Source organism: Rhincodon typus, chromosome 26 (genome assembly GCF_021869965.1).
Source record: "Rhincodon typus isolate 14 chromosome 26, sRhiTyp1.1, whole genome shotgun sequence".
NCBI classification, from domain to species: domain Eukaryota; kingdom Metazoa; phylum Chordata; class Chondrichthyes; order Orectolobiformes; family Rhincodontidae; genus Rhincodon; species Rhincodon typus.
Window position 1 is genome coordinate 18,386,937 of NC_063357.1, and position 12,690 is coordinate 18,399,626.

Genomic DNA, 12,690 nt, shown 5'->3' on the forward strand with positions numbered 1-12,690 from the left:
ATCAGAGGATTAGATAGGGTGGACAGTGGGAGCCTTTTTCCTCGGATAGTGATGGCTAGCACGAGGGGACATAGCTTTAAATTGAGGGGTGATAGATATAGGACAGATGTCAGAGGTAGGTTCTTTACTCAGAGAGTAGTAAGGGCGTGGAATGCCCGGCCTGCAACAGTAGTAGACTCGCCAACTTTAAGGGCATTTAAATGGTCATTGGATAAACATATGGATGATAATGGAATAGTTTAGGTTAGATGGGCTTCAGATTGGTTTCACAGGCCGGCACAACATCGAGGGCCGAAGGGCCTGTACTGCGCTGTAATGTTCTATGTTCTATGTTCTATGTTACCTGGTCTGGCCTACATGTGACTCCAGAACAACAGCAATGTCATTGACTCTGAACTGCCTGCTGGGCATTTAGGGATGGGCAATAAATGCTGCCTGGTCAGCAACACCCTCATCGAATGAATAAAGAAGAATAAAATAAAGGGCAGGTTAAACGAAATGAACTCCTGACAGTCACTCTATAATCAACAAGTAACAATTCATTTATCTAACTCCTACAGTGAACAAATTAACAGAACACTACTAAGAAAACAAACAATGCCCCCTTATCATTTTGCAAACATCAAATTCTAATGTATTGCTTTCCAATCCGCAAATATTCTACCCAACTTCAAAACCCATCTGGTTCACTAATGTCCTTTAGGGAAGGAAACTGCCATCCTTTACCTGGCCTACGTGTGACTCCAGACCCACAGCAATGTGGTTGACTCTTAACTACCCTCTGGGCAATTAGGGATGGGCAATAAATGCTGCCTGGTCAGCGACATCCTCATCCTGTGAATGAATAAAGGGTTTGCATGAACGAGTTGGACCGAAGGGTCTGTTTCCGTGCTGTACAGCTCTATGACATACGTATCCCTCATTCCGTAACTACAGATTTTAAAAGTGACAAATTGTACCTGACCAGAGGGGGAAAGAAAGGAAATAGTAAAAAGTTAGTCATGGTTGGAAATGAAAGTACTAGTGATCGTGGTCCTTTTGGAAATTTGTAAAGCCTCAACTCTGCCTTTACTATGTAAGTCTTGGGTACACAAACTGATTGTGATAAACTTTTGACTGATAATGATAAGAAAGGTCTTTTCCCCAGGGTGGGGGAGTCCAAAACTAGTGAGAGAGGTTTAAGATGAGTGGGAAAAGATTTAAAAGGGACCTAAGGGGCAACCTTTTCACGCACAGGGTGGATCGGGTATGGAATGAGCTGCTAAAGGAAGGGGTGGAGACTGGTACAATTATACTTAAAAGGCATTTGGATGGGGATATGAATAGAAAGGGGTTTAGAGGGCTATGGGCCAAATGCTGACAAATGGGACTAGATTATTTAGGGTATCTGGTTGGCATGGATAGGTTGCACCGAAAGATCTGTTTCCGTGCTATACATCTCTATGGCTCTAATTCACAATTCCAACACAAAATGCCACCCATTGGGAACTTGCGGCAATCCCACCTCACAAACTGTCACCACTAAAAGTAAACAGGTGGAAAAACAGAGGAAGCTCAGACCAATGTACTTCATGCAGGTGAAGGCTGCCTTGGGAAAACTAAGTACCTCAGTTAAGAAGATGGTACACCAGATTTAGGAGAGCCATTTCTAACAGTACTTCAATCACAAAGCAGTGGATTAATTATGTAACATCAGCAAACAAGCACATTAAATCAAAATGGGCTATGGATCGTCTAACCCAGCATACTCCTTTTATTGCACTAGGAGCTCTAGGGAATATCTGATTGCTAGTAATGTACTGTAGTGTCCGCATTTTATGGTTTATATAAACTACAGCTGATTTACTTATGGATCTGTGCCAAAAGTGTTTCTTAGTAGCAAGGAAAGCTGCATGTAGTTCGTAAGATCAACAAATTATTGAATCTATTCACAAAGTATCAAGTGTTGGAGGTGCTGATTTGACTTCCTTGAGTGATGAGATGTGCTTTAAGGCCTTAATGGAGATAAATGTAAGGTGCTCCATCTTGGAATAGGAAATCGAAAACTAGCACACAATGAACAATCTAATTTACATAAGCCTAAGGATTGTGGAACTGAGTGAAGCCAAGTCAATATATATCACCAGCAGCCTTCCATTATAAGGATACAGATTACAGTTCGAGGGGAAATTTCGCTCGCAAACTAACTGAACAAAATAATAGAACATAAACTTTAATTAGGTCTCACTCTTCTGAGGCAGGTAGCTCTTCTGTGCTTGAATTCAGTAAGTTCTGGTGGAGGAAGGGTGTTGCAGGAATGTTTTAGGAATGGAGCTCAAACCTTCCAAACCCCACCACCCAACAGCATCATTCCCACCAGAGTAAAGGTTCAAAATCAGGCTTCCATTTATTGGAGGGGTTTCCAATTAAAGCAGTGATTATGACAACAGTATTTGGAGCTCCCAGTTGTGAGGAAAGCATTTTATTTGTTTTCATCAGAAAAAGGGAGTATAGATGAGGAGTTGTGACTAAGACATTTAAAATGCTGAGAGTAATTGATGATACAAATTATGAGAGACCCTTCTGAAAACAGCACAGAGAAGAGCTGTTAATCTGAGAAGGAGGAACCTGCATTTTACACAGCAACTTTCTCATCCTCAGAATGTCCCAAAATAAAATACAGCCCATGAATTACTTTTGTTGATTTGAATTGCAGTTATTGTTATAAAGAAATTCAGCAGCCATTGCCTGTACAACAAGGTACCAAAAAAGTAATAAGATAAATGACCACTAAATTTGTTTGCTGGTGTTGACTGAAAGATTGATGTTGATACAGTTCAGGGGAACACTCCTGCTTTTCTGTGAATAATACCACAAGATTCTTACATCCAGCTGAGTGACTGTCTAGGTATGTCTCCAGCAATATAATACCCCGTTTTATGTTAGTGGGGAAATATCGGCTACCAATTTTTGACTTCCATCATCTGATTTTAATACCTGGGACCTTCATAGATTAAAAATGGCTTTTAAAAGAAAACATCCCTGATTTTAAATAACACCAACTGTCAACTGAACACAGATTGAACCAGTTTAGGAAACCACCAAGAAAGAAGTAGCTTATCAAAAAACATTCCATGTTTTCAAGTGTAGTTCATGTTTGATATACATCTTTATGGGAAAGCTTCACACATTGGGATGGAAGACTTACCAGCAAATTATCAAGTTTGATAAAACTATGAAGCCAAACGTGGTAATACACCAATCAATTGTATTTAATACAGTTCCTTTGAAAGAACGAAGTGCATTTATGACAGTAGACCTGAAAGATTCTCTCCTTCCCTGTTTTCTTTCAGCTTCTCAAAAGGCAATACACAGTGATGAAAGGAAACGGGAATGCCCATTCTAATAATCCATTTACCAAAAACTCAAACGTATCCGTAAATCTTACCACTGCCGAGAATATATGACATCAATTAAGAGGCTAGGGTTTAACTGAAACCTCAAGGACTCAATGGAATTGTTAAACTGCATGTTCTTTTACCTTGCTGTCTATACCAGGCGCTCACTCCTTTTCAAACTTTACACATATATTAGTGTGTGTTCAATATCACATTTTATTACCTCTTCAGTATTATTATTTAATAAAATTCCACTTCCCTTCATTCAAGAAAAACTTGCCACTGACTCCTTAATTTTAAACTAGTGGACTACGTTATAATTGTGATGTGGCTGTGTGCTAAAAAGAAATAAAATCTTTGCAGTGGTCAAACAAGGGGGCTAAAAAGGTGGCACATTCTGGGGTATAATCGTCCAGGCTTCTGACTCAAAAGCAAGAGTTCTACCAAGTACAGATTTTGACGTGAGAGTCAAAAGTCTGAATTATGATCAAAGTCAGGAGAAAGTTGCATCTTTCAGCCTGGTGAGGTGATCTCAGAGACATAGAAAACAGTGAAGGGAATGGAAAATGTAAACACAGAATGCTACAGGCAATTACAAAAGTAGGCCAGGATGAAAGCTGGGGAAGAAGAAGGAACATTCTTCTGGCAGGATTAATGTTGAAAAGGGGAAGTGTGACTTGGATCAATTTCTGGGGTTTATAATGCAGAATCAGGTGATCTTTGGCAGAACCATCCTTTTGGTTCGATCACTGACGTCATTTAAACACTTATATGTATAGTGCTCCAATGCCACAAATGTCCAGATTCAGGAGGTGAATTTTTTACTTTAAAGCTTTTTCAAAAAAAGTAAACATGACCATTTTAAGCAATTTAATGCACTCCTCAAATGGGGGAAAATGATGTTGGTTTAAAAAATAAATAAGTACAGTGAAGGAAAAAGGAAGATACACAATAAGTAATATAAAACATCTTCAACATTAATCTGAAGGCAAGTTACCAGCTGCTAATTGTTGAAAAATTGGATACATGCATGCAGCAGTGAGACCCCTCCCTGAGGGCTTCTGAACCCTGCCATTAGCCTCAAATGCACTCAGTGAGAAACAGTAACTCATTGTGATTTTCCCTGGAGTTGGCCAGTTAAAGAGAGGCAGCCTGTAATGCTAGGTAGGTAAGGGAGATGGCATGTCAGAATGGAGGCATCATGTCCCTCCAACTATTACAAATTAAAACTAGCATTTACAGTCAGGCCACCATCCGGGGAGGGGCGATTGGTATGAATGGGCATTGATGGGGTGTGGATTTGGGTGGGGTGATGGAGGTTGGGGAGAATGACCTATAGCAGCTATACCAGGAAGGGTCACCTGGTCTGCCAACAAGAAGCTGCTCCAGAGAAGTCAAATTGATCCAGTCACCTTTGGGAACCTGGAGACAGTGTCAGTTCTCTTATATTGGTCTTTTGTGGCCATTAATGCCCTGAGTTACAGACCGGCCCAACTAGCCACTCCAATCCTACCTCCGTTAAACATGCAGGGTGGAGCAGGCTTGTCTTATGAGGAGAGATTGCATAGTTTAGGCCTGTACTCACTCCAGCTTAGAAGAATGTGAGGAGATCTAATTGAGGTATATAAAACGCCAGAGGGAATTGACAAAATACTCACAGTGTGGATGTTTCCCCTTGTGAAATCTAGAATGAGAGGTCATAGTTTCAGGCTAAAGGGCAGCAGATTTAAAACAGATATGAAGAGGAATTGGATACCTCAAAGAATTGTGAATCTATGGAATTCACAACCCTACAGTGTGGTGGATGCCAGGGTATTGAATAAATTTTAGAAGGTTATGGACAGATTTTTAATTAATAACAGTTTAAGGAGTGAGCAGGAAAGTTGAGTTAATGCTGAGTATTAAAGGATAGAGCAGGTTTAAGGGGCTGAATTGTCTACCCCTGCTCTCATTCTTAGGTCCTGTGGAACAGACGCATAGGGCACCAACACTACTTGTAGCTCATGCTTGTCTCTGATCACAGCTCAAACAGGGCCTAGAAATCCAACCTCATGTTTTGGATACCCTACTATGGAAGAAGGCAATCGAGAGGAGGCAGAAGACACTCACCAAAATGGTACTAGGCTTTACTTGTAAGGAGATATTTGAAAAATCGAGGTTACTTTCTCAGAGCAACGGTTAACAGGAGAATTAATGGAGGTGTTCAAAATTATGAGGTCTTCATCAAAATAAATGAAAACAAGTATTTCCACCAGTAGGCTAATAAGTAGGTGAATGGCAAGAATTTAAGATTACCACCAAATGAATTAAAGTGGGCCATTTGGAGAAATTGTTTCCCACTGACGATAGCTAAGATCTGAAATATCTTACCAGGGACAGTTCAAACTGCTGAATCTATAATAGCAATTACAAAGCAGTGGATGCATGAAGTTGGTCCACCATTGGTTCCACTCTTGCCTATAAGTCACAAAGTTCCAGTTCAAGTCCTATGCCATGGCTTCAGCACAGGAATTCAGAAAACCACTCCTGTGCAGTACTAAAGATGTGAGAGATGCCTTCTTTCAGATGAGATGTTAAACCAAGGTTGAGTCTGCCTGTGCAGGTGAATGTAAAGGATTCCATGATGCTATTTTGAAGAACAGGAGACTTATTCTTGGTGCCCTGGTCAACATCTATCCCTCAATCAACATTATAAAAAAATTATCTGGTCATTAGTCTACTGCTGTTGTGAGAGTTTGTTATGCCAATTACCATCAATGTTTCCTTCCTCACATCAGTGATTACATCTTAAAAAGTACTTCATTTACTACACATCCAGTGCTTGTAAAAACCAGCATCTAATTCATGTCTTTCTATTCTATTTGATAAAGAAAATTCAAATGAGGAAATGTACTTGGTGACGAGCTGTTCTTAAATGTATACTTTATAATGTGTAAATGGTGTGGATGTCAAATAGAAGGTGCCTATTATTTCATGTGTGTAAGATGCCTGTTTCTCTTGCAGTGGCCAAGCCTGCAAGCTCTCTGAGCCAGATGCAAGGAAGTCATATTGCCATTGCAGTATTCATCCCGATGATCATTGTAGCTCTCCTCATCGCTGCGATCTATTTCTACTTTACAAAGTGAGTAGTTGCAGAAAATACAAGATTAACAGCAGAGGCTAAGCTTAATAACACACATTATTTAACGTCTACAGCAGATTGACAATAATTTTTTTATGAAAGCAAGGGTAGAAAATGAAGGATATTAATGAGTAGCCTTGCTGTTTAAAGCTTCATTGAAGGCATCTTATGAAATCGCATTTTTCTTATTGCAAAGTTAATTAATCATTTTCATGTTGTGACAATATGTTTTATGAATAGACAGGCAGAGGTCATTACTCAGAAATTGAATAAATATTTCTTAACTTCATGAAGGATTTAAGGGTTACAATCTTCTCATTATTAATAGTAGGATGCTTTCATCTAAAATATGGTGAACCAAGCTGCATTGTCTGTTAGGTCTTATTTCAATAGAAGAACTACCTGCCCTTAGTGAAAACACATTCTTTTTGTGATTGTTGACTTGCTCGCCGAGCTGGTAAGTTTGCAGACGTTTCATCACCATATTAGGTAACAACATCAGTGAGCCTCCAGTGAAGCGTTGGTGTTCTGTCCCACTTGTTATTTATGTATCTCGGTTTGCTGGGGTGAGTGGCATCACTTCTGGATTTGTTTCTTAGTGGTTGGTATATGGGGTCCAGCTCTACGTGTTTGTTAATGGAGTTTCAGTTTGAGTGCCAGGTCTCCAGGAATTCTCGTGCATGTCTTTGCTTAGCTTGTCCTAGGATGGCTACATTGTCCCAGTTGAATTGGTCTCCCTCTTTGTCCACGTGTATTGAAATGATAGTTGGTTATGCCTCTTGGTGACTAGTTGGTGTTTGTGAATCTTGATGGCTTGTTTCCTTCCAATTTGCCCTGTGTAACGTTTTTGGCAGTCTTTGTGTGGTATCTTGTAAATAACGTTGGTTCTGTTAGTTGTGGTTGCTGGATCCTTTATTCTCGCCAGTAGCTGACGAGTGTAGCTGTCGGTTTGTGGGCTACCATGATTCCTAGGAGATGGAGTATTCTGGTGGTCATTTCAGATATGTCCTTAATGTATGGAATGGTGACTAGTGTCTCTGGACGTGTTGTGTCTTCCTGTTGTGGTCTGTTGTGTAGGTAGCGGTGGACTACATTTTTGGGGTAACCGCTGTTTCTAAAGATGCTGTAAAGGTGTTCTTCCTTGGCTTTGTGTAGCTCCAGGGTGCTGCACACCCCTCTTCTATGGTCTCCCCAAGGTACACAAGCCGGAGGTCCCCCTCAGACCCACAGTCTCATGGTCAGGTACACCGACATACAGACTAGTGAAAGAACTACAAAGCAGACTGAAACACCTAGTAGATGGCTCAAACCACTCCATCCACTCTGCTGAAGAATACCTCAACATCAATAAGGACACCAGAATAGATGAGGATGAGATCATAGTCTCCTTCGATGTGACTGCACTATTTCCTCCATAAACATCCCCCTAGCTAAGGAAACATTAGCCTCACTGATAGATAGACCAGGGATACAGCTACCCGACATCACCAACACCATCAGCAAAGATGGCACCCTCAAACTACTGGATCTGTGCCTCACAACCCACATCACCTTCAACGGCAAGGTACACACACAAATCAGTGGAACACCCATGGGATCACTGATATCAGGATTAATAGCGGAAGCCGGAATGCAAAGACTGGAATGGACAGCCCTTCCCATCATCCAACCAAAACTATGGATCCTCTATGTGGATGACACCTTTGTCACCATCAAACGCCCTAAACTGGAGGAAACCCATCTACTCATAAACGACATCTTCACCAGACAAGAGGAGAACAACAACAGACTTCCCTTCCTGGATGTAAAGGTCGAACGTAAGGCCAATGGTGAGCTCCAGACCAGCGTACACAGGAAGGCCACCCATATGGATCAGGTACTCAACTACAATAGCAATCATCCCAATATCCACAAATGGAGTTGCATCCAAACACTGTTCAAGCGAGCAGCAACACACTGCAGCACCCCAGAGCTACGCAAAGCCAAGGAAGAACACCTTTACAGCGTCTTTAGAAACAATGGTTACCCGAAAAATGTAGTCCACCGATGCCTACACAACAGACCACAACAGGAAGACACAACACGTCCAGAGACACTAGTCACCATTCCATACATTAAGGACGTATCTGAAATGACCACCAGAATACTCCACCTCCTAGGAATCACGGTAGCCCACAAACCGACAGCTACACTCGTCAGCTGCTGGCGAGAATAAAGGATCCAGCAACCACAACTAACAGAACCAACGTTATTTACAAGATACCACACAAAGACAGTCAAAAACATTACAAAGGGCAAACCGGAAGGAAACTAGCCATCAAGATTCACAAACACCAACTAGCCACCAAGAGGCATAACCAACTATCATTTCAATACACATGGACAAAGAGGGAGACCAATTCGACTGGGACAATGTAGCCATCCTAGAACAAGCTAAGCAAAGACATGTACGAGAATTCCTGGAGGCCTGGCATTCAAACCGGAACTCCATTAACAAACATGTAGAGCTGGACCCCATATACCAACCACTAAGAAACAAATCCAGAAGCGATGCTACCCACACCAGCAAAGTGAGACACATAAATAGCAAGCAGGACAGAACACCGATGCTTCACTGGAGGCGCACTGACGATGTTACCTAGCAGGGTGATGAAACGTTTGCAAATTAACTTATCAGCTCGATCAGCAAGTAAACAACTGCATTAACAACCTGAGCTACAAATCTTCTCAAAAGCCTTGAATACCTTCTTTGTGAATGTGACGCCAGGGGTTCAATGAACAATATTTATTTGACACACGTAAGGACTGCACATCATGGATTGGGGTTTAAACCTCAAGCATGATTGCCAACCTGGGCACAAAATATGTTTAAAATTAAAGGAAAATTAAGGACAGTTTCCAAGTAGCACATTGCAGAAGCTTTCATTCCCAATCAGCTGTATTTTTGAATTTGCTTGTGTTTGAAAATGTCCCTTTTGAGAAACAGGGGGAGAAAAACAGATAGAGGAACACACAAAAGTAGGAGCAGTTGTAGGCCATCTGACCGCCTCAAGCCTACTCTGCCAATGAATGAGATCATGGCTGATTTATTTTTGTTTAAAATTCCGCAATCTCATCTACCCCCAAAAATGTTGAATTCCTTTGCCTAACGAGAATCTATCTACCTCCAGTTTAAACATATTCAATGATTGCTTCCCCTCCTTCTGAGACGGAGAGTTCCAAAATCATGTAATCCTCTGAGAGAAACATTTGTTTTCATCTTAAAGTGCAACCCCTCATTTGAAAACGGTGAACCCTAGTTCTGGACTCAACCCACGAGAAGAACCATGCTTTCCTATGCACTTCAATCACGTTAGCCCTCCTTCTTCCAGATTCAGTAGTAACAAGCCCAGCCTGTCCACGCTTTCCTCAAAAAATAACCCACTTATTCTGCATATAACTCTAGTAAATCTCATCTGATCCACCTGCAATGCATTTACATCTTTCCTTAGATAAGGAGGCCAAAACTGTTAACAGTATTTGAGATGAGATCTCACCAATGCCCTATATAAATATTCATGAATGGGATGTGGGCATCATTGGCTGAGCCAACGTTTATTGCCTATTCCTCGTTGCCTTTGAGAAGGTGGAGGTGAGCTAAACCATTAAATCCCAACTTTATGTTTAACTCAACTCATAATAAAGAATAGCATCTCATTAACCTTCTTCATTATATGTTGTACCTGCATTCTAACTTTTTGTGACTCCAGTAATGGAGCATCTAGATCACTCTGCATATCAGAATTCTTCAGTCATTCTCCATTGTAGTAAAACTCCGCTTTTCCATTCTTCCTGGCAAAGTGAACAACTAAATGTTTTCCTACATTATACTCCGTCTGCCAGATTTTTACTCACTCACTTAATCTATATCTGTACACAAAAGCCTTATCGCTTCTTCATGTCATACATTCCTACTTATCTTTGGTTCATAGCTTCATGTCTCCATTTCCCTCACCTAATTCATACACAGCTCACTTCTTGCTGGGAACAAGGCATATAAATGGACATGAGGACTGTCCAGGTTGATTTTGTCTTGTGAACAAGCACTGAGGTTTTGTGCCAAATCACTTGGATATCAGAAACTCACAAAAGAGAATGGTGGGCAGGAGCTCCCACTCTGTTACTATAATCCAGCTATCAGTAGCCAGGCTTGAAAATGATTAAATATTATCAGAACAATTGGAAATCACTTTGCAGACAGAAACATGGACAGTAGTTTTGATTTGAGCAGTTTTAAGTTAAAACTTATTCAAAAGGTTTTTCAGGTTTTCAAGGATGCAAACCAGAACACATTGGGGAAATATTGATAACTAAAGTACCTTAACACTTAAAATTGAAAGTTGCCATTTTAAACAATCAGGTCTTTGCTTTCTATGTTTCTCCCTGTGCCAGGGTATTCTAGATTGCCTAAATATAGTGAACACGAAAGTTGAGGGGGAAAGGGATGGGTAAAGTGCATGCTCAATAGGAAGCCAGCTTGATTTTCTATTCAATGAGTTATCTAGCTGGAATCTCACAATTAGAAAGTTCCCTCAATAAAATATCAACATTTGATATGGTTGTCATTTGATAGGAGCATTGCCAAACTCTGCTAATCGCCTAATTAATTCAAAACCTCTTCCTATAAGCCAGTTTTCGGTCAGCTAAGTACTTGTTTTAAAAATATAGCTCCCACCTTAACTTCATTTGGAACCCTCATTCAAAGCCTCCCATGCACAATTCTAGCAGCAATTAACAAACAGAAATGGGAACCATAGCTTATTTTCCCCAAACGAGCAAAGATACATTAAAACCTCACTTCTGATCAATAAATTTAATACAAACTGGCCATTAAGCCTGGAACATTTTCTGTTTTATATGGCTCAGCTACTTGCTTTTTATCTACAGCTTAGTTTATGAGCTAAATTTTAAAAACTGCCAAGTTCAGGTAGCGCTGAATGCTCTGTAAGTGCTTACTGTTTCTGTCTAACCTCACCTCATCTACTGTTAAAACCCTCATTCGTGCTTTCAGTGCCTGCTGATGTGGTTAATGCAATGGTGTCCTGGTCCCCCTTACCACTCTTTGTAAATGTATATTCATCCAAACCTCTGCTGCCTCTATCCAGGCTGCACAATGTCCCATTTACTCATCTCTTCTGTACTTACAGTCCTGCATTGTCTCTCTGTCTGACAATATATTGATTTTGAAATATTCATCATTTTTTCAAATCCCTCCATCCCCTTGCCCCTTTCTGTCTTTGAAATCTGCTCCAATCCTACCCCAATCCAGAGATAGAGACAGTGCCATGCTGTCACAATGATGCTTGTTTGATTTTCATTGTTCCACCTTTGGTGGCCGTGCCTTCAGTTGCCTAAACCCCAAGATCTGGAATACCCAACTAAATCCCTCCACTTCTCTTTCCCTCTCTCCTCCTCTACAACACTCCTTAAAACCTACCTCTTCAACCAAGCATTTGGTCACCTATTCCAATATATCCTCTAGCTCAGTGTCAAATTTGTGTTTGACATTCCTGTCAAGGGCCTGGCGTGTTTTACAATGTTAAAGGTGGTATATTAATGGAAGTTGTTGCAGTGAGCAGATCCATTGATGCTCAGCTCCTGTAAGAACTGAGTGTCTGCAGCCGCTGCCTAGTGCACAGTGTTCTATCTCCATGAAGAGTTTTGACAAAGCTGAGATTGCCTCTTTTACTTCACTTCTCTTCCCAGGTTCCAGGGAAAGTCCACATTAAGGTTGCCACTGGCCGGCCCTCATCCTTACAACCACATCACCGTGGAATCAGCATTCGACAATCCCATATATGAGACAGGAGTAAGTAATGAGCCCCTCCAGCTGAGGGATTTGGATCCTGAAAATACACCTGTCCTTACCTGAACAACTTCCATCACATCACAGTTGTCCTCTTACAGCTGCATGCCATAGGCATGAAACCTTACTGAAGCCATCTGTCAGTCATCTCACAAAGTCTTTGCATTATATATTTAAAAACCATTACCATACATATTTATTTTCAATATAGCTTTTGTTCTAGTTTCATTGTGACCTTTTGGCGTGTCAGTTATATTGTGTTTTCTGTTTCTGTTAGAAAACTGCAAAACTTTCTATAAAATTTAGCATGTTTATGTTTCTATTCTTAGTGGTCTATGCTTCAGAAT

At 40.8% G+C, this 12,690-nt stretch overlaps 1 protein-coding gene across 1 annotated transcript in view; it reads left to right on the forward strand.

Moving 5' to 3' along the window:
• Positions 1–12,462, forward strand: part of LOC109930302 (seizure protein 6 homolog) — an 834,907-nt gene extending 822,445 nt beyond the window's left edge. The window contains exons 14-15 of the mRNA XM_048612359.1: positions 6,381–6,498; positions 12,244–12,462. Coding sequence (XP_048468316.1) covers positions 6,381–6,498; positions 12,244–12,409 — 284 coding nt within the window. The 3' untranslated portion in view covers positions 12,410–12,462. The remainder of the gene's footprint in view (positions 1–6,380; positions 6,499–12,243) is intronic.
• The last annotated feature ends 228 nt before the right edge of the window (positions 12,463–12,690 follow it).